The 20,082-nt window shown below is 40.5% G+C and overlaps 1 protein-coding gene across 3 annotated transcripts in view; it reads right to left on the bottom strand.

Moving 5' to 3' along the window:
- The window catches only part of sh2d5 (SH2 domain containing 5), a 29,022-nt gene extending 24,535 nt beyond the window's left edge, over positions 1 to 4,487 (bottom strand). The window contains exon 1 of one of the 3 annotated variants that reach the window (XM_061937798.2): positions 4,279 to 4,487. In XM_061937798.2, the coding sequence (XP_061793782.2) occupies positions 4,279 to 4,476 (198 nt within the window). In that variant the 5' untranslated portion in view covers positions 4,477 to 4,487. Of the gene's footprint in view, positions 1 to 4,063; positions 4,203 to 4,278 lie in introns of those variants that run through there. The other 2 variants (XM_061937797.2, XM_061937799.2) reach the window with 2 other exon arrangements.
- Between the last annotated feature and the right edge of the window lie 15,595 nt (positions 4,488 to 20,082).

The raw sequence follows: 20,082 nt of genomic DNA, 5'->3' as shown, positions 1-20,082 counted from the left end.
TTTAGAGAGGTCGGTCAAGCATCATTTTTGTGTTTGGATTAGTCAAACGCATTAATAAGATCAAATGTAGAATACTACTGCAACTGCTTGAGTAAAATGGTATAAAAGCTCAGCAAAAAGGAAAGACTACGGTGCAGGAAGTCTAGAAACACTTTTCAATCGGAGGCTTTCACGCTGTCAAGACACCTCCTCAAACCAATCACACACTTCACAATAATAGCGCTATGCGTTACATCCGCTCTAACTACATAACAAAATGAAAACATTTCTTACATTACCATCATGAAATGTTTTGGAATGTAATCTGTGATATTTCTACCTAAATAAATGATAGCACATCAATTGAGGAATAGGACATTTTTGTCAGATTGAAATATTTTGTTTATTCTTTTATAAAATGTTCTGAATCAGTCCGCAACTACAGAATGTTTAGAAGTCTGAATATTACATTTTATTAGTAAACAGCGAAGTTAAAACATTGCCATGAAGACCTTTCACTTGTACAGCATGCAAAGTACAGAATATCAGAAGCATTTATTCAGATAGAAATATCACATTAGCAAACACCATGATCGTAACAATCCACACTTTGTGTTAATGTGTGAAACTGATATCTAAACATGGAGTAGCTCCTCTCTTTTGAATGCAAGTGCTCCTACAGCAGGAATACAAATTCTGTATTCCTACATTATACAAAATATGGAAATCAATAATTTGTTCAAGTTTAGTTATACTAGTGGTGTTCCTTAAGGTTCTATTTTAGGTCCTCTCTTTCTTATCATTTGTGCTTCTCTTGTTATATTCTTATTTTTTATGGTTATATTTTTATTCTTATTGTTGCTTTTTATTTTTATTCTTATTGTAATATATTTTTTTTTTATTTCCACTTATACCCCCATTATTGACTTTTTACTTTTTAAATTCGATCTCAATTCTGTACGCTGCTGCTGGAATTTTAATTTTCTTGAGGGAACTCTCCTGAAGGAATCAATAAAGTTCTATCTATCTAACTATTCAACTGATGTCCCGCGAGTTCATTTAAAAAAACTAACTCTGACAAAATAAATCAACCAAAATCAAATGTCTACTGTAGAGCAGTGTTTTAAGAAACCCAATGTTGAGCCACGAGTGCCCCCTAGAGGGCCTCCAAAAATATCTTTCTCATCTGTGGTCCGTGTGGGCCGCAGCGGTACTCACTTGTAATACACTTTTCCACTACAAGTGGCAGTAATGACAATTTCTAACAAACAGAAGAAGTCTGGAGTTAAAGTCATGGAGGAGTTTCATAGGCGCAAAAATTATGGCTAAGTGGTGAAGCTATATTTTCATTTGCACTTTATTTTTTATTGACAGTTTAGTTAGGAAACATTATTATTATTTACAATGTAATTATTATTCATATATTTTAGCAATGTGTAATTGTATTTAAATTTGATTTTCATCTGTTTTTATAAGTCTTTTCTTTTGCAGTCTATTTATTTAGGATGTATTTTGGTAATCAGTCTGACCTAAGCCTTGTTAATAATCTTTGTGATTAACACATGCTTTCATATCATTTGACAAGGTTGTAAGTAGCTTATATATAATTTTTGAATACGATTAAAATCAAAAGGTAAGATTAGTGATTCAGTGTTAAAATTTGAAGGGCCCAGGGCCACCTCGAATAATAACACTGAATTCATATTCAATAATTATATCTCTATTATTCTAATTATTAGTATTCATTATTATTATTAAAAATAATAATAGATCTAACCTACTTACAACCTTGTCAAATGATACGGAAGCATGTGTTAATCACAAATACTAATATCAGGGCTTAGGTCAGGCTGATTACAAAAACAAATACTTATCAAATTTACTGCATACGAGAAAAATGAAATAAATGCACATACAATTATGCAGTGCTATGATAAATACATTCAAACTAAATGAATAATAAAAATATTAAATGTTTCTTGCATAAACTGTAAGTGCGCATGAAAATACAGCTTTACCACTTTAGTCATAATTTTTGCGCTTTAGGAACTTCTCCAGACTTCTTGTTTGTTTGATATTGTCATTACTGCCACAAGTGGTGGAAAAGTGTATTACAACTGAGGCCACATCGTATAATAACACTGAATCTTGCTTTTAATCATATTCAATAATTATATCGATATTATTCTAATTATTATCATTATTAATAATAATGATTATTATTATTAGTTATATCTAACCTACTTACAACTTTGTCAAATGATACGGAAGCATGTGTTAATCACAAATACTATTATCAAGGCTTAGGTCAGGCTGATTACAAAAATAAATACTAATCTAATTTACTGCATACGAGAACAATGAAATAAATGTATATACAGGCAGTGCTATGATAAATAAATTCAAATTAAATGTATAATAAAAATAATAAATGTTTCTTACATAAACATGTAAGTGCAAATGAAAATACAGCTTTACCACTTTAGACATCATTTTTGCACTTTAGGAACTTCTCCAGACTTCTTGTTTGTTCGATATTGTCATTACTGCCACAAGTGGTGGAAAAGTGTATTACAACTGAGGCCCATACAGACCACAGCTGAGCAACAGATATTTTTGGCAGCCCTGTAGGGGCTGTAGATGACTAATTCAGTGTTAAAATTTGAAGGGCCCGGGGCCACCTCGAATAATAACACTGAATCTTGATTTTAATCATATTCAATAATTATATCTATATTATTCTAATTATTATATTATTATCATTATTAATAATAACGATTATTATTATTAGTTGTATCCAACCTACTTACAACTTTGTCAAATGATACGGAAGCATGTGTTAATCACAAATACTATTATTAAGGCTTAGGTCAGGCTGATTACAAAAATAAATACTAATCTAATTTACTGTATACGAGAAAAATTAAATAAATGTATATACATGCAGTACTATGATAAATAAATTCAAATTAAATGAATAATAAAAATAATAAATGTTTCTTACATAAACATGTAAGTGCGAATGAAAATACAGCTTTACCACTTTAGTCATCACTTTTGCGCTTTAGGAACTTCTCCGGACTTCTTGTTTGTTTGATATTGTCATTACTGCCACAAGTGGTGGAAAAGTGTATTACAACTGAGGCCCATACTGACCACAGCTGAGCAACAGGTATTTTTGGCAGTCCTGTAGGGGCTGTAGATTACTAATTCAGTGTTAAAATTTGAAGGGCCCGGGGCCACCTCGTATGATAACACTGAATCTTGCTTTTAATCATATTCAATAATTATACCTAGATTATTCTAATTATTATATTATTATCATTATTAATAATAATAATTATTATTATTATTAGTTATATCTAACCTACTTACAACTTTGTCAAATGATACGGAAGCATGTGTTAATCACAAATACTATTATCAAGGCTTAGGTCAGGCTGATTACAAAAATAAATACTAATCTAATTTACTGCATACGAGAACAATGAAATAAATGTATATACATGCAGTGCTATGATAAATAAATTCAATTTAAAGGAATAATAAAAATAATAAATGTTTCTTACATAAACATGTAAGTGCGAATGAAAATACAGCGTTACCACTTTAGTCATCATTTTTGCGCATAAGGAAGTTCTCCAGACTTCTTGTTTGTTCGATATTGTCATTACTGCCACAAGTGGTGGAAAAGTGTATTACAACTGAGGCCCATACGGACCACAGCTGAGAAACTGATATGTTTGGCAGCCCTAACCCAACAATGGGCCCTATGGTCAAGAAACACTTCTGTCGAGGAGGCTGGTTCTCAGGAATATACAAAATAAGACAAATAGCAAAGGGAGATGTCGGACCCCCGATCTGGAAATGTCAATCAATTAAAGTGTGAAATGTGGCCCCAACACATCCATCCATATACTACCGATTGTCCCTTACGAGGTCGCTGGACACGGGTGGAATTTAGCTGAATATCCACCCCTGCGAGGGAGGGACAAGCGGTAGAAATGGATGGACGGGTCCCTGCCCTATTCTTAAATAAGATTTTGACCATTTATAAATGAATGTCGACCTTTAGCATACGTACCTTCTACTTATCCATTTTTAGAAAGCAGGCAGCATTACGATTGATGAAAACACTTTTGAGCTGCTTCCTCTCTAACGTACCTTGACACGTCGTGACGCGTCAAACAAAAGTTGCAAAGTGACAAACACGTCTCAACATGAACTCATGGCGGCTTTGCTAGCTTTTTTTTCACCCCCGTCGGCTCTCTCGGTCCTCCCCGTCCCGGTAGCCCTCACCTGCCGCACGGCTGTCGGAGCTCCCGTGGTGCCTCGCCCCAGGTGCGCCGAGGCGGGGTTGATGCAGAGGACGAGAGCGAGGCGGTGGGAGTAGAGTCCCTCCTCGATGGTACCGCAGACTAATGACCGCGTCGACGCCTCAGTGGAAGTCCAGACGTCCTCACCCCCGAGCAGTCGTTGCCCAATTTGTGACGTCATCGCCAAAGCGGAAGTAGTACACCTACAATTTCCCCGCCCCTTCACTTTGAAAATAATGTACATAATACTTAAGTTTTAATGAAGTTCTTATACAAAACAACATTTAAAATATTATATACAACAAAGTTGTGCTCAGTTAAATGTTACATATGTAAAATTGTTTGGTTGGTATGTGAACGACCCGCACTGGCACATTCTAAAAATACGATGAATATAAAATATATATAAAAAAGTGAAATAAAAGTGCAAACAGGGTAAATGTAACAAGAAAAAAAATACAGTGTTGACTCTAATAACACAAAGCTGCAATTCAGGCTGTTTTTTCTTTAAAACTGGCATTACTTAAAGCATAATAATGAATCAAAATACATTTTGTAACGAATCGTTGACCTATTCAAGGCTCCAATTACGTCACATCCAAAAACATTTCGGGAAAATATTGCAGATTGTGTTTACCATAAAAAAATGTTTTGTTTTGTTTTTAGAAAAAGGGCATAAAACAAACAAAAAAACAAAACAAATAATTACAACTTACAATCGATAGATCTAATGTTCATTTAGAGCAGGGTCTCCAAACCACGGCCCACGGGAAGTCTCAAGTTGTTTTTTTTTGTCCTTTCTAATCTATTTTCTACCGTTTTTTACTCGGGGTCTCCTAGCCCCTCAGGCAAATCATATTGTCTAAAAATGCATTTTCCCATCGATAACCTGACATCATCGCGCTAGCACCGCAGTGTCGGGCGAGCGTGCACACGCGGCACACTCTTTTTGTCAATTAGTGCATGAGGAATATATATATATATATATATATATATATACATATATATATATATATATATATATATATATATATATATATATATATATATATATATATATATATATATACAAATATATATATATATATATATATATATATATATATATATATATATATATATATATATATATATATATATATATATATATATATATATATATATATATACATATTTAAAGTACCAATGATTGTCACACAAACACTATGGGTGGCGAAATTATTCTCTGCATTTGACCCATCACCCTTGATCACCCCCTGGGAGGTGAGGGGAGCAGTGGGCAGCAGCGGTGGCTGCGCCCGGGAATAATTTTTGGTGATTTAACCACCAATTCCAACCCTTGATGCTGAGTGCCAAGCAGGGAGATAATGGCTCCCATTTTTATAGTCTTTGGTATTATATATATATATATATATATATATATATATATATATATATATATATATATATATATATATATATATATATATATATATATATATATATATACAGTCACGATCAAAAGTTTACATACACTTGTAAAGAACTTAATGTCATGGCTCGACCCCAAAAGGGACAAGCGGTAGAAAATGGATGCATGGATGGATGTCTTGAGTTTCTAATACTTTCTAAAACTCTTATTTTTCTTGTGATAGAGTGATTGGAGCACATACTTGTTGGTCACAAAAAACATTCTTGAAGTTTGGTTCTTTTATGAATTTATTATGGGTCTATTAAAAATGTGACCAAATCTGCTGGGTCAAAAGTATACATACAGCAATGTTAATATTTGGTTACAGGTCCCTTGGCAAGTTTCACTGTAATAAGGTGCTTTTGGCAGCCATCGACAAGCTTCTAGCAAGCTTCTGGTTGAATTTTTGACCACTCCTCTTGACAAAATTGGTGCAGTTCAGCTAAATTTGTTGGTTTTCTGACATGGACTTGTTTCTTTAGCATTGTCCACACATTTAAGTCAGGACTTTGGGAAGGCCATTCTAAAACCTTAATTCTAGCCTGATTTAGCCATTCCTTTACCACTTTTGACGTGTGTTTGGGGTCATTGTCCTGTTGGAACACCCAACTGCGCCCAAGACCCAACCCCCGGGCTGATGATTTTTGGTTGTCCTGAAGAATTTGGAGATAATGCTCCTTTTTCATTGTCCCATTTAAAGCACCAGTTCCATTGGCAGCAAAACAGGCCCCATATATATATACACATATATATATATATGTATATATATATATATAAATATATGTATATAAGTATATATATATATATATGTATATATATATATGTTTACATATATATATGTACATACATATATATATATATATATATATATATATATATATATATATATAGTGTTTGATGAGCATTCCTCAACTTTATCAGTATTTATTGCCACCTTTCCCAACTTCTTTGTCACGTGTTGCTGGCATCAAATTCTAAAGTTAATCATTATTTGCAAAAAAAAAAATGTTTATCAGTTTGAACATCAAAAATGTTGTCTTTGTAGCATATTCAACTGAATATGGGTTGAAAATTATTTGCAAATCATTGTACTCCGTTTATATTTACATCTAACACAATTTCCCAACTCATATGGAAACGGGGTTTGTATATATATATATATATATATATATATATATATATATATATATATATATATATATATATATATATAAAAATCATTGTACTCCGTTTATATTTACATCTAACACAATTTCCCAACTCATATGGAAACGGGGTTTGTATATATATATATATATATATATATATATATATATATATATATAGGCTTCACGGTGGCAGAGGGGTTAGTGCATCTGCCTCACAATACGAAGGTCCTGAGTAGTCTTCTGTCCCTGTGTGGAGTTTGCATGTTCTCCCCGTGACTGCGTGGGTTCCCTCCGGGTACTCCGGCTTCCTCCCACTTCCAAAGACATGCACCTGGGGATAAGTTGATTGGCAACACTAAATTGGCCCTAGTGTGTGAATGTGAGTGTGAATGTTGTCTGTGCATCTGTGTTGGCCCTGCGATGAAGTGGCGACTTGTCCAGGGTGTACCCCGCCTTCCGCCCGATTGTAGCTGAGATAGGCTCCAGCGCCCCCCGTGACCCCAAAGGGAATAAGCGGTAGAAAATGGATGGATGGATGGATATATATATATATATATATATATATATATATATATATATATATATATATATATACACATATATATTAGGGGTGTAACGGTACGTGTATTTGTATTGAACCGTTTCGGTACAGGGGTTTCGGTTCGGTTTGGAGGTGTATCGAACGTGTTTCCACACGAACATATTAAGTAGCCGCCTCCGCTTCCTTCTGTCTCTGTTGCTGTCATGACCATGATCAGCAGTGCATATTCAGAGCGCATATATATATATATATATATATATATATATACACATATATATATATATACACACATATACATATATATATGTATATGTGTATATATATATATACATACACACGTGTGTGTGTATATGTGTCCATCCATCCATCTTCTTCCGCTTATCCGAGGTCGGGTCGCGGGGGCAGCAGCTTAAGCAGGGAAGCCCAGACTTCCCTCTCCCCAGCCACTTCGTCCAGCTCTTCCTGTGGGACCCCGAGGCGTTCCCAGGCCAGCCGGGAGACATAGTCTTCCCAACGTGTCCTGGGTCTTCCCCGCGGCCTCCTCCCTAGGGAGGCGTTCGGGTGGCATCCTGACCAGATGCCCGAACCACCTCATCTGGCTCCTCTCGATGTGGAGGAGCAGCGGCTTTACTTTGAGCTCCCCCCGGATGGCAGAGCTTCTCACCCTATCTCTAAGGGAGAGCCCCGCCACCCGGCGGAGGAAACTCATTTCGGCCGCTTGTACCCGTGATCTTGTCCTTTCGGTCATAACCCAAAGCTCATGACCATAGGTGAGGATGGGAACGTAGATCGACCGGTAAATTGAGAGCTTTGCCTTCCGGCTCAGCTCCTTCTTCACCACAACGGATCGATACAGCGTCCGCATTACTGAAGACGCCGCACCGATCCGCCTGTCGATCTCACGATCCACTCTTCCCCCACTCGTGAACATATGTATATGTGTATATATATTGTGGAGTCTCACTCAAGCACCGCCTGACAGGTAGGCACCTCACAGGGGAGGAGCCAGGGAATGGAGGCAGAGTGGAACAAGGAAGACAACGCCCCAGCCTTGGCCACATCATCGAGGGGCGGTACATTTCCCTGTACCTGCTCAATCAGCCTGAAGTGCCACCAGCTGTGCGGCCAGGTGGGGCCCAGCTACAAACCCTACTTAACTCTGCCTCATTCAGGTCTGGCTCTCCTCTGTGTCAAGGCAGGTGCATCAGGCGGTAAGTGAGACATCCACTATTTCCCCACTAAAGACATTACTGGTGAAATGTTTTACTTATGTTGTGTTTCTCTTGTTTGATAGGCAATGACCTTTGACCTTTAGAGAAGTGTGCTGTGTGAAGGACTGAGAGCCCCAGATGGGAGATATTTATGTTTATTAATGGACACTTTAAGTTTGCTGATTCCATACCCCGCCCTTCCTAAAAACACTTGTACAATAAATGCCCTTTTCGGCTTGCTGCAAAACCAATCCTGTGTCTTGGTGAGAATCAGGTACCACAATATATATACATATGTGTGTGTATAAAAATGTGTATATATGTGTGTATATATATACATAAATATACATATATATATATATATATATATATATATATATCAAGAGGGAGAGACAGTGCATGTGAATCACATTTTACCATGGCGAGAAAACATGGAGAGACTGCCAGTTATCTAGTATTTCTTATATAAGTATATATATATATCAAGAGGGACAGACAGAGACAGCGCACAGTGCATGTGGATCACATGTTACCATGGCGAGAAAACATGGAGAGACTGCCAGTTATCTAGTCTCCACCAGTTGCAGAAAATGTGCCATCAGTACAACTGGACAGTGCTGTTTCAGTTCCATCACCAGGACCATCAGTGAGTCAGACACAAACTAGTCTCATCATTGAACCAGATTCAAGGGCTGCTGAGTTGCCATCATCAGAACCCAGATCACCCACAACAAAAACCCCACCAGTGATACGCAGGTACCCAGAAAGATTTCGAGTACCACCAAATAAACTGAATCTCTGAAGACAGTATAAAAATCTGTGTTAAAGATGTACAAAAACTGTATAATAAGCATGTTATTGTTTACAAATGAGGGTTAAGAGTTCAGTACTAAAAAAAAAAAAAGAATGTGGCTTAAGTACAGTTTTTTAATTGAGCTGCTGCATTTTTTGGTTGGGTTGTTTATTTCTTTTGAGTAACTTCCACATTTCTAAAAGGGGCGGAATGTAATAGAGTGATCTTTGTTTGTCTGTTGCCATCTCCTGGTGAATGTTGGCTATAGCGTACTGGGGTTACTTTTTGGTTGGCCAACGATTTACGTGGTGTTGCACACCTGACGTCAAGTGTGTGAGTCTGCTCTGAAGTCTACAGTAAAGAGATGTACTTCATCCCCTCGCCTGTTTATTGCCTCCAACTCAATATATTACAACATTGCTCCATGCAGACAGACCCTCCAGGTCCGCATGGAACTGTAAGGGGGCGTGGCCTCCAGGTCCGTCTGAATTTCGGGAGATTTTCGGGAGGAAATTTGTCCCGGGAGGTTTTCGGGAGAGGCGCTGAATATCGGGAGTCTCCCAGAAAATCCGGGAGGGTTGGCAAGTATGATATAATTCTACGGCGGGGGTGCAGGAGGTGGGATTACTGGAGCCTCAGCCAGTGCGTGTTTTGCAGCCGTTTTATGATCACTCAGCACAAGAAATACGTTACACACATACAGTTGTTGACAAAATACACTGTACATTATATACCTCAGCTAACTAAACTATGGAAATGTATAATATAGTTCATATAGCAATACGGTCTCACTGCACAGCAGGCCAGCAGTTAGCCGAGTCCGGAATCCATGTTGAGGCACATTTATTTGTACATACATGTATATATACATACAAATATATATACACAGACATACATAAATATATATTTATACATACATATACATATATACATACACATATATACATATGTATATATATATATATATATATACATACATATATATATACACACACACATATACACATACTAATGTATGTGTATATATATATATATACATATACATATATATATATATATACATATACATATATATATATACTGTACATATACATATGCATATATATATATATATATATACATACATAGATACATATTAGGGTTGTGAACGATAAACCAATGCGACCGAGTATTCGATTCAACAAGTGAGCGATTAGGCTGCATCGGTAGGAGACTCCTCAATCAATGCGAATAATTCAGGAATTCCTAGCTGAATCGGTTATAGAGTCATGGATCGGTTATCGCGAGACTTTGCATGGGTTGGCTAGATTACAATATGCGCCAGCGTCTCTAAAACAACGCGAGAGCTGAAGCTACTCGCCAAACGCGGTAGCCGCCTAGCTAGTATTAGCACGAGTGATAAACAAGGGACAACACGGAAAATGAAGGAGGAGAACGAAAGCGTCAGTCTGACCGAAGGTGATAATGGACCGAGAAAGATTTGCAACGCATCGGGTAGACAGAAATCCAAAGTGTGGAAAGTTTTTGGGTTTTATAAGAAGGAAGGGAAGCTCGACAGAAGCCATGCTATTTGTAAATTGTGTCGAGCATCGTTGACGTACACTGGCAGCAGGTTGAAATATTGAATCTTTGTTACCTACCTCTAGTGTTCAAAACTATGCTCAGGCTGAACTATTGCACTTTGTTGTTACTATTCTGTGCTACTTTTACCTCTGGAGTTCCCATCCTACAATTCAGCCAGACTTTTTTTGGTCCATGTCTAAAAATAAATACATTGACATGTGATTTTGTTGTTCTGGTTTTTTTGCCAGTGCCATAAAGCCATAATGCTTGGGGATTTGGAGTCTTGAATTTTAACCGTCAAATCGAATTGTATCGTTCGGAATCGAATCCATTCGAATCGGTCTGTAATAAAAGGATATCGTTTTTGAATCGAATCGTAACCTGTGTATCTACACTCTTAGAAATAAGGGTTCCAAAAGGGTTCTTCTACAAGGGCTGAGGTTCTAACTGGAACCATTTGCTTCTGAAAAACCCTTTCCCGAAGAAAGGGTTTTTCAAGGGTTCTTGGTAACGCTAATGGTTCCAGTAAGAACCATTTTGATCCAGAGAACCCTTTAAAACCCTTTTTCTGAATAATTGGTTTTAAAAGGGTTCTCACTAACACTAAGGGTTCCAGTAAGAACTATTTTGATCCAGAGAACCGTTTTTGGAAGAAAGAGTTCTTCAGGGATTGTTGAAAGCATGGGTAAGATCCTGTGTCACCAGGGACATACTTCCTGATAACATTTGCCAATAATGGTGCAAAATACATTTCCTTGTGACTACTGATACAAATACTTTTCATATCCAATTTTAAAGCAAGCTCTTCTTCCCCAGATCGTGTTGATCAAACTGTAAAATAATTGCCCATCTTGGGATTTGAACACCTGCCACCCAGTCTAAAGTCACTGGCAATAGTGACTGAGCTAACCAGCTGGCTGCCTTCAGTCATCAGGTCCACCATACTAGTCTATTACCTTACACCTTCTGATCAGACATACAAATAATGGCAGTCCTATAACTGAAATGTTCTGTTACCAATTTATTTCCACAACCATTAATTATAAGAAAGCAAGATCTTCATCAGCAAATCTTGTTTACTCAGGCAAAGATTAGCTGTGACTGGGAGGACCATTTTTGAAATTTGACTTGACAACTGCTGTCTGGCTGGTGATTCCATTTGAGAAATAGCTCAGTGATTTAGGAGCTGGTTCTTGGTGCCAAAGAACCTGGGTTCAAGCCCTGACAAAGGTGGTGATTACAGCTCATGAAAATGCCAGATGCTCTTTGTGAAGCATACATATACATTTTAGAGTCATGATAGATTAAACATCAGTTATTAACTTATGGAGCAAATCGAATCAATTAAAAAATCTAATTACCAATATCTCCATTCTGTCTAGATGCAATATGTGTATTTTCAGATTTTTGTCTTGATAACTGATATAGTTACAGTGGTTTCAAATCTGCATGCACAACAGTGAATGGCTTAATCAATTTGTGAAGCCACTGTTGAATTGTCACTTGCCAATTAGCTCAGCATGATAGACCACAGTCTTTGGTTCTATTGTTGTGGATTTTAGCCTCAACTGGTGCAAAAGGAACATTATAATGTCAACTGTCTTGCCTTCCTGTTCTCCTGTTTGTTGCTCAGAATTGCCTTAATTTGCCAAAAATCGCCCGGACCCGACCCATCGCTGCGCAGCAGTTATAATTGTGTTTATTTAGTTTAGTTACACTACTCCCTTCTTCAGGAGGAAATGACACACAGCAAAGAACTAGCAAGGGGGTCCCTGCAGCAAGGATATAACCCCTCTTTCTGGGGCATCTAAGTGAGCTGAAGTTGTGAGTTCAAGGCCTGGTTGATGCAGAGTGACCATGTTAATGCATACTGAGGTGATGTGTGGATTAGTGACAGACAATTTAAAAAATAATAAACACTTATTTTACAGACAATTTTACTCATGTATTTGTCTCTTCCTCATACTTTTCCATGATCGGCCTCATCCCATAGCTGCTGTACCCTGCTGACTGGCTTAGTCCAGTTGTGAAGCTGCACATAAGTTCATTGATAGACAACGGTCTTTGATGTCAGAGGCCAAGCCTTAACTGATGCAAAAATCACACTGTAATGCTGACTTTTAGGCTACTACATCAGGGTTTGTTGATGCTGGGAATTGAACCCTGATCTCCCAGGGGAAAGGGCAAGGTTTGGTGTGTTGGGCCAGGGAGCTGGCATGATGGTGGCTGTCATGTGTGAGTTAAGAGCTGGTTGCCTCATGCATTGCACCACATGGTCTGGTCTTCCCTGCCCACAAACCAGGTGTGACATACCAATAGTGATTACTGTGAACAGAACAGAACAAAGAAGAACAGGAGAGAGAACAGAAGAAACTTCCGAGAATCAAGGTGAGCTAAATATAATATCTTATTTCAGCATGCTTGACCTAGCTGAGGACTTTTATGGTAAAAGGTGGACTAAGCATTTGTTTCTTGTTATGTTTTGTTCGTTTGCTTATTTGTTTGTTTTCTTGTAGAAAACAAACAAACAAATTGTATTGTGGTCAAACAATACATTACCTGACAAAGCTCTGCTGAGAGCTGCCATAACAAAATAGGTTACAATATATCTGTACAATTAATCTGAAATCATCCTAAAAAGGTTATCGTAGTTGGTATTTTAATGAAATAATATAGTATAAATTGTCAATGTTAGAAGGAGCTTTAACGTTGTCGCTACCGACAACGTTAAAGCTCCTTCTAACATTGCGGTCGCCATCTAGCTCGTCTTTGGAGGGATGGGTGGGCTGGTGAGCACCATGGATCTAATACATCCATGTTGAGCACACACTAATGTGCGGGTAGGAGGAGCAGGGAGACTGGGCTTGAGCTTGGTCTCCAACATAGTGGTAGCAGAAAGATAACACAAGACAAAGGTTACAGAGAGGATGATTCTTCCATATTATATAACTTTTTAAAAAACATGTACACCTCATCTTAATGGTTACCTCTTACTATATTGCTTGTCATTTTTCTTGAATGCATGTAGGCTCAGAAGAGTGAAGAATGTAGAGAGGATGAAAGGAGCATTGAAGCTCATATCAATGAAATGTCTACAGAGATGCTTAAGGTACACCCAGATCTGAACTCTTTAAAGGAGAGAATGAGACGAACCTATGCATACCGAAAGACCTTCATGGCAACTGCCAAGGCAGAGGAAATCATCGAAAAGTTCCGCACTGAAGCTTCCTAAAATAGTAGGTATCTTCAAGCATTGAATTGACCATATTTAATTGTATGTGTATTATTTCATTTATGATCATCAAGTATTTTGAGATGACACTTTTTATCCCTCCTTACAGCTTCTGTGGGAGATGAAGGAGCAATTCCTTGTAGAAGCTGATGGTCACAGAGCTGGATCGAATGGCAACGAAGATGGTTCAAAGAGCATCTATGTGTGACCTGAAGGACTGCTGCCAGAGGGCAATCAATGCCTGCCTGGATGATTCAGTTAGACGAGGTATCTAGGCCTATATGTGTATCTATAGGAGCCACAATCTGTATTTCTGAAAACAAAAAATATTACAGAATAATTGTATTTCCTCAGGACTCATTAGGGATGCAGGAATTCTACTGCTTCCTTCCATTTTCAGAGAGGACTCATCCTTTCTATACACTCTACTGGAGGTAAATACTGCATTTAAGGTCAAGATTTAGGAATTGGCATTATCCATATTATGGCAACATTGACTCATTTTGCTGTTTTCACAGCAGGTTTTATTTACCGACATGTATCTGTTTTTATTGCATAGGAGCCAAGCGTGCCTACTCCAGCAATCATGCTCCATAACACACACGAGGGGAACCCTTTGCAGGCACAAAGGATAACCCTATACCTGGATGGTATACAGGTTTTGACTGAGGACAGCAGCATGGACATATCATATGCTATGAGTGCATTAATGTCACTCTATTTTGTTTTTGCTGTCCAGTACCCAAAGGAACTGAGAAAAACTCTTATTTTCATTGAAAGATTTGTGTTGGGGATCAAGGACCACAGTGTTGTACCCATTTCAGTGAAGAGACTATAAAACTGTGTCGGAAGTGGGGAGTAGTGAGTAGATGTGTTGCAGCATGGGATTTCATGCTTTATGTTCTTGTTAATGGTCAAATTCCTGCTGCTGCCTTTTGTTTGTACGTATTGATAAAAAAAATACCCCTTATTTAATACATATTTTGGACCAATACATTTTGTTTGATTTTGGCATAGTGACGTCTCTAGATTTCCATTATTGTTACAATACGTAACATTTTGAGTACTTATTACATAACACTGAAAAGTATTTCAACATTATTTAAATCAATGTGAAAACTTTGTGGGATTCCCTCACTTTCTCATGATTCTGTTCCACTGTCACAATTAGTACATACAGTATGAACACTGATTCTTTTCATTGGACCATGCATTTTATTGTTTGTAAATAGCTTACAATAAGGCGCAGTAAATGCAGTAAGTGCACCTTGGATTGATTGAACTAAAACTATTTTGTGTCTCTTTCTGCCATGTCACCATTGCTGGAGATTTATTTACACAAATTCACCTACTGAGGACAGCATGATGTGTCTGGCCTGTCATGTTGCTGATTCCACTGGACCTATGCTGACTTTTGACCTGTTCTCCCCTGGGACCTACACAGCCTCTCCTGTTTTGTTGGACTATCTTTAAATAAATGTTTTTCTCATTAAAATGTTTTGAATGTTTGTTCAATGTCAACATGATAAATGACCACAATATAATATGAACTAAATTGATCTGTAGAATACAATATGGTTCTTTATAGAACCCTCAGAAGACAAGACGGTTATCGGTGAAAACCTTTGAAAAGGGATGTTTTTAGAACCCCCTGTGTCAGGTCTAGATGAAACCCTTGAAACATGAAAGAGTTCTTAGTGGAACTCCCTGTGTGGGTTCTAGATGAAACCCTTGAAACATGAAAGGGTTCTTAGTGGAACTCCCTGCATGGGTTCTAGATGAAACCCTTGACAAATAAAAGGGTTCTTAGTGGAACTCCCTGCGTGGGTTCTAGATGAAACCCTTGAAATACGAAAGGGTTCTTAGTGGAACTCCCTGTGTGGGTTCTAGATGAAACCCTTGAAACATGAAAGGGTTCTTAGTGGAACTCCCTGCATGGGTTCTAGATTAAACCCTTGACAAACGAAAGGGTTCTTAGTGGAACTCCCTGCGTGGGTTGTAGATGAAACCCTTGAAATACGAAAGGGTTCTTAGTGGAACTCCCTGTGTGGGTTCTAGATGAAACCCTTGAAATACGAAAGGGTTCTTAGTGGAACTCCCTGTGTGGGTTCTAGATGAAACCCTTGAAACATGAAAGGGTTCTTTGTAGAACCTCTCATGGGGGGTTCTGGGTGGAACCTTACACACACAGTTCTAGGTATAACCCTTCATGTTGGGTTCTAGGTAGAACCCTCCAAAAGGGTTCCAGGTGGAACCTTTATAAAAAGGTTCTACCTGGAGCCAAAAAGGGTTCTCCTATGAGGACGAGCCGAAGAAGCTTATATGGTTCTACTTAGCACTTTTATTTCTAAGAGTGTAGATGCATATCGAATCGTTTATCAGAGAGAGATGTGCAACCCTAATACATATACATATACATATATATATATACATATATACAGATACATACATACATATATATATCTACATAGATACAGATACATACATACATATATATCTACATATATACACAGACATATATATATATATATATATATATATATATACATACATATAAATATATGCATATACATACATATATATATATATATACCTACATATATATATATATATATATATATATATGTATATATATATATATATATACATACATATATATTCATACATACATATACATATATATATATACATACATATATATATTCATACATACATATACATATATATATCCATCCATCTTCTTCCGCTTATCCGAGGTCGGGTCGCGGGGGCAGCAGCCTAAGCAGGGAAGCCCAGACTCCCCAGCCACTTCGTCCAGCTCCTCCCGGGGGATCCCGAGTCGTTCCCAGGCCAACCGGGAGACATAGTTTTCCCAACGTGTCCTGGGTCTTCCCCGTGGCCTCCTACCGGTTGGACGTGCCCTAAACACCTCCCGAGGGAGGCGATCGGGTGGCATCCTGACCAGATGCCCGAACCACCTCATCTGGCTCCTCTCGATGTGGAGGAGCAGCGGCTTTACTTTGAGCTCCCCCCGGATGACAGAGCTTCTCACCCTATCTCTAAGGGAGAGCCCCGCCACCCGGCGGAGGAAACTCATTTCAGCCGCTTGTACCCGTGATCTTGTCCTTTCGGTCATAACCCAAAGCTTGTGACCATAGGTGAGGATGGGAACGTAGATCGACCGGTAAATTGAGAGCTTTGCCTTCCGGCTCAGCTCCTTCTTCACCACAACGGATCGATACAGCGTCCGCATTACTGAAGACGCTGCACCGATCCGCCTGTCGATCTCACGATCCACTCTTCCCTCACTCGTGAACAAGACTCCGAGGTACTTGAACTCCTCCACTTGGGGCAAAACCTCCTCCCCAACCCGGAGATGGCACTCCACCCTTTTCCGGGCGAGAACCATGGACTCGGACTTGGAGGTGCTGATTTTCATCCCAGTCGCTTCACACTCAGCTGCGAATCGATCCAGTGAGAGCTGAAGATCCTGGCCAGATGAAGCCATCAGGACCACATCATCTGCAAAAAGCAGAGACCTAATCCTGCAGCCACCAAACCGGATCCCCTCAACGCCTTGACTGCGCCTAGAAATTCTGTCCATAAAAGTTATGAACAGAATCGGTGACAAAGGGCAGCCTTGGCGGAGTCCAACCCTCACCGGAAACGTGTCCGACTTACTGCCGGCAATGCAAACCAAGCTCTGACACTGATCATACAGGGAGCGGACCGCCACAATCAGACAGTCCGAAACCCCATACTCTCTGAGCACTCCCCACAGGACTTCCCGAGGGACACGGTCGAATGCCTTCTCCAAGTCCACAAAGCACATGTAGACTGGTTGGGCAAACTCCCATGCACCCTCAAGGACCCTGCCGAGAGTATAGAGCTGGTCCACAGTTCCACGACCAGGACGAAAACCACACTGTTCCTCCTGAATCCGAGGTTCGACTATCCGGCGTAGCCTCCTCTCCAGTACACCCGAATAGACCTTACCGGGAAGGCTGAGGAGTGTGATCCCACGATAGTTAGAACACACCCTCCGGTTCCCCTTTTTAAAGAGAGGAACCACCACCCCGGTCTGCCAATCCAGAGGTACCGCCCCCGATGTCCACGCGATGCTGCAGAGTCTTGTCAACCAAGACAGCCCCACAGCATCCAGAGCCTTAAGGAACTCCGGGCGGGTCTCATCCACCCCCGGGGCCTTGCCACCGAGGAGCTTTTTAACTACCTCAGCAACCTCAGCCCCAGAAATAGGAGAGCCCACCACAGACTCCCCAGGCACTGCTTCCTCATAGGAAGACGTGTTGGTGGGATTGAGGAGGTCTTCGAAGTATTCCCTCCACAACTTCCGCAGTCGAGGTCAGCAGTACACCATCCTCACCATACACGGTGTTGGTAGTGCACTGCTTCCCCTTCCTGAGGCGGCGGATGGTGGTCCAGAATCGCTTCGAAGCCGTCCGGAAGTCGTTTTCCATGGCCTCGCCGAACTCCTCCCATGTCCGAGTTTTTGCCTCCGCGACCGCTGAAGCCGCACACCGCTTGGCCTGTCGGTACCTGTCCGCTGCCTCCGGAGTCCTATGAGCCAAAAGAACCCGATAGGACTCCTTCTTCAGCTTGACGGCATCCCTCACCGCCGGTGTCCACCAACGGGTTCTAGGATTACCGCCACGACAGGCACCAACTACCTTGCGGCCACAGTTCCAATCAGCCGCCTCGACAATAGAGGTGCGGAACATGGTCCACTCGGACTCAATGTCCAGCACCTCCCTCGTGACATGTTCAAAGTTCTTCCGGAGGTGGGAATTGAAACTCTCTCTGACAGGAGACTCTGCCAGACGTTCCCAGCAGACCCTCACAATGCGTTTGGGCCTGCCAGGTCTGTCCGGCATCGTCCCCCACCATCGCAGCCAACTCACCACCAGGTGGTGATCGGTAAAAAGCTACGCCCCTCTCTTCACCCGAGTGTCCAAAACATGAGGCCGCAAATCCAATGACACAACTACAAAGTCGATCATGGAACTGCGGCCTAGGGTGTCCTGGTGCCAAGTGCACATATGGACACCCTTATGCTTGAACATGGTGTTCGTTATGGACAATCCGTGACGGGCACAAAAGTCCAATAACAAAACACCACTCGAGTTCAGATCCGGGCGGCCATTCTTCCCAATCACGCCTCTCCAGGTTTCACTGTCGTGGCCAATATGAGCGTTGAAGTCCCCCAGTAGAACGAGGGAATCACCCGGGGGAGCACCCTCAAGTACTCCCTCGAGTGAATCCAAAAAGGGTGGGTACTCTGAACTGCCGTTTGGCGCGTAAGCGCAAACAACAGTCAGGACCCGTTCCCCCACCCGAAGGCGGAGGGAAGCTACCCTCTCGTCCACCGGCCCTCTCGAGAGAACTGGTTCCAGAGCCCTTGCTGTGCGTCGAGGTGAGTCCGACTATATCCAGCCGGAACTTCTCTACGTCACGCACTAGCTCAGGCTCCTTCCCCCCCAGCGAGGTGACGTTCCACGTCCCAAGAGCTAGCTTCTGTAGCCGAGGATCGGACCGCCAAGTGCCCTGCCGTCGGCTGCCGCCCAGCTCACATTGCACCCGACCTCTATGGCTCCTGCTATGGGTGGTGAGCCCATTGGAGGGGGGACAGGCCCGGCCACCAGGCGCTCGCCATCGTGCCCCAACTCCGGGCCTGGCTCCGGAGGGGGGCCCCGGTGACCCGCGTCCGGGCGAGGGAAATCTGAGTCTCGGTTCTTGCATTTCCATAGAAGTCTTCAAGCTGCTCTTTGTCTGATCCCTCACCTAGGACCTGTTTGTCTTGGGAGACCCTACCAGGGGGCATGGAAGCCCCC

Source organism: Nerophis lumbriciformis, linkage group LG03 (assembly GCF_033978685.3).
Source record: "Nerophis lumbriciformis linkage group LG03, RoL_Nlum_v2.1, whole genome shotgun sequence".
NCBI classification, from domain to species: Eukaryota; Metazoa; Chordata; class Actinopteri; order Syngnathiformes; family Syngnathidae; genus Nerophis; species Nerophis lumbriciformis.
Note: the sequence above shows the minus strand (reverse complement) of the source record. Positions and strands in the feature narration are given on the sequence as shown.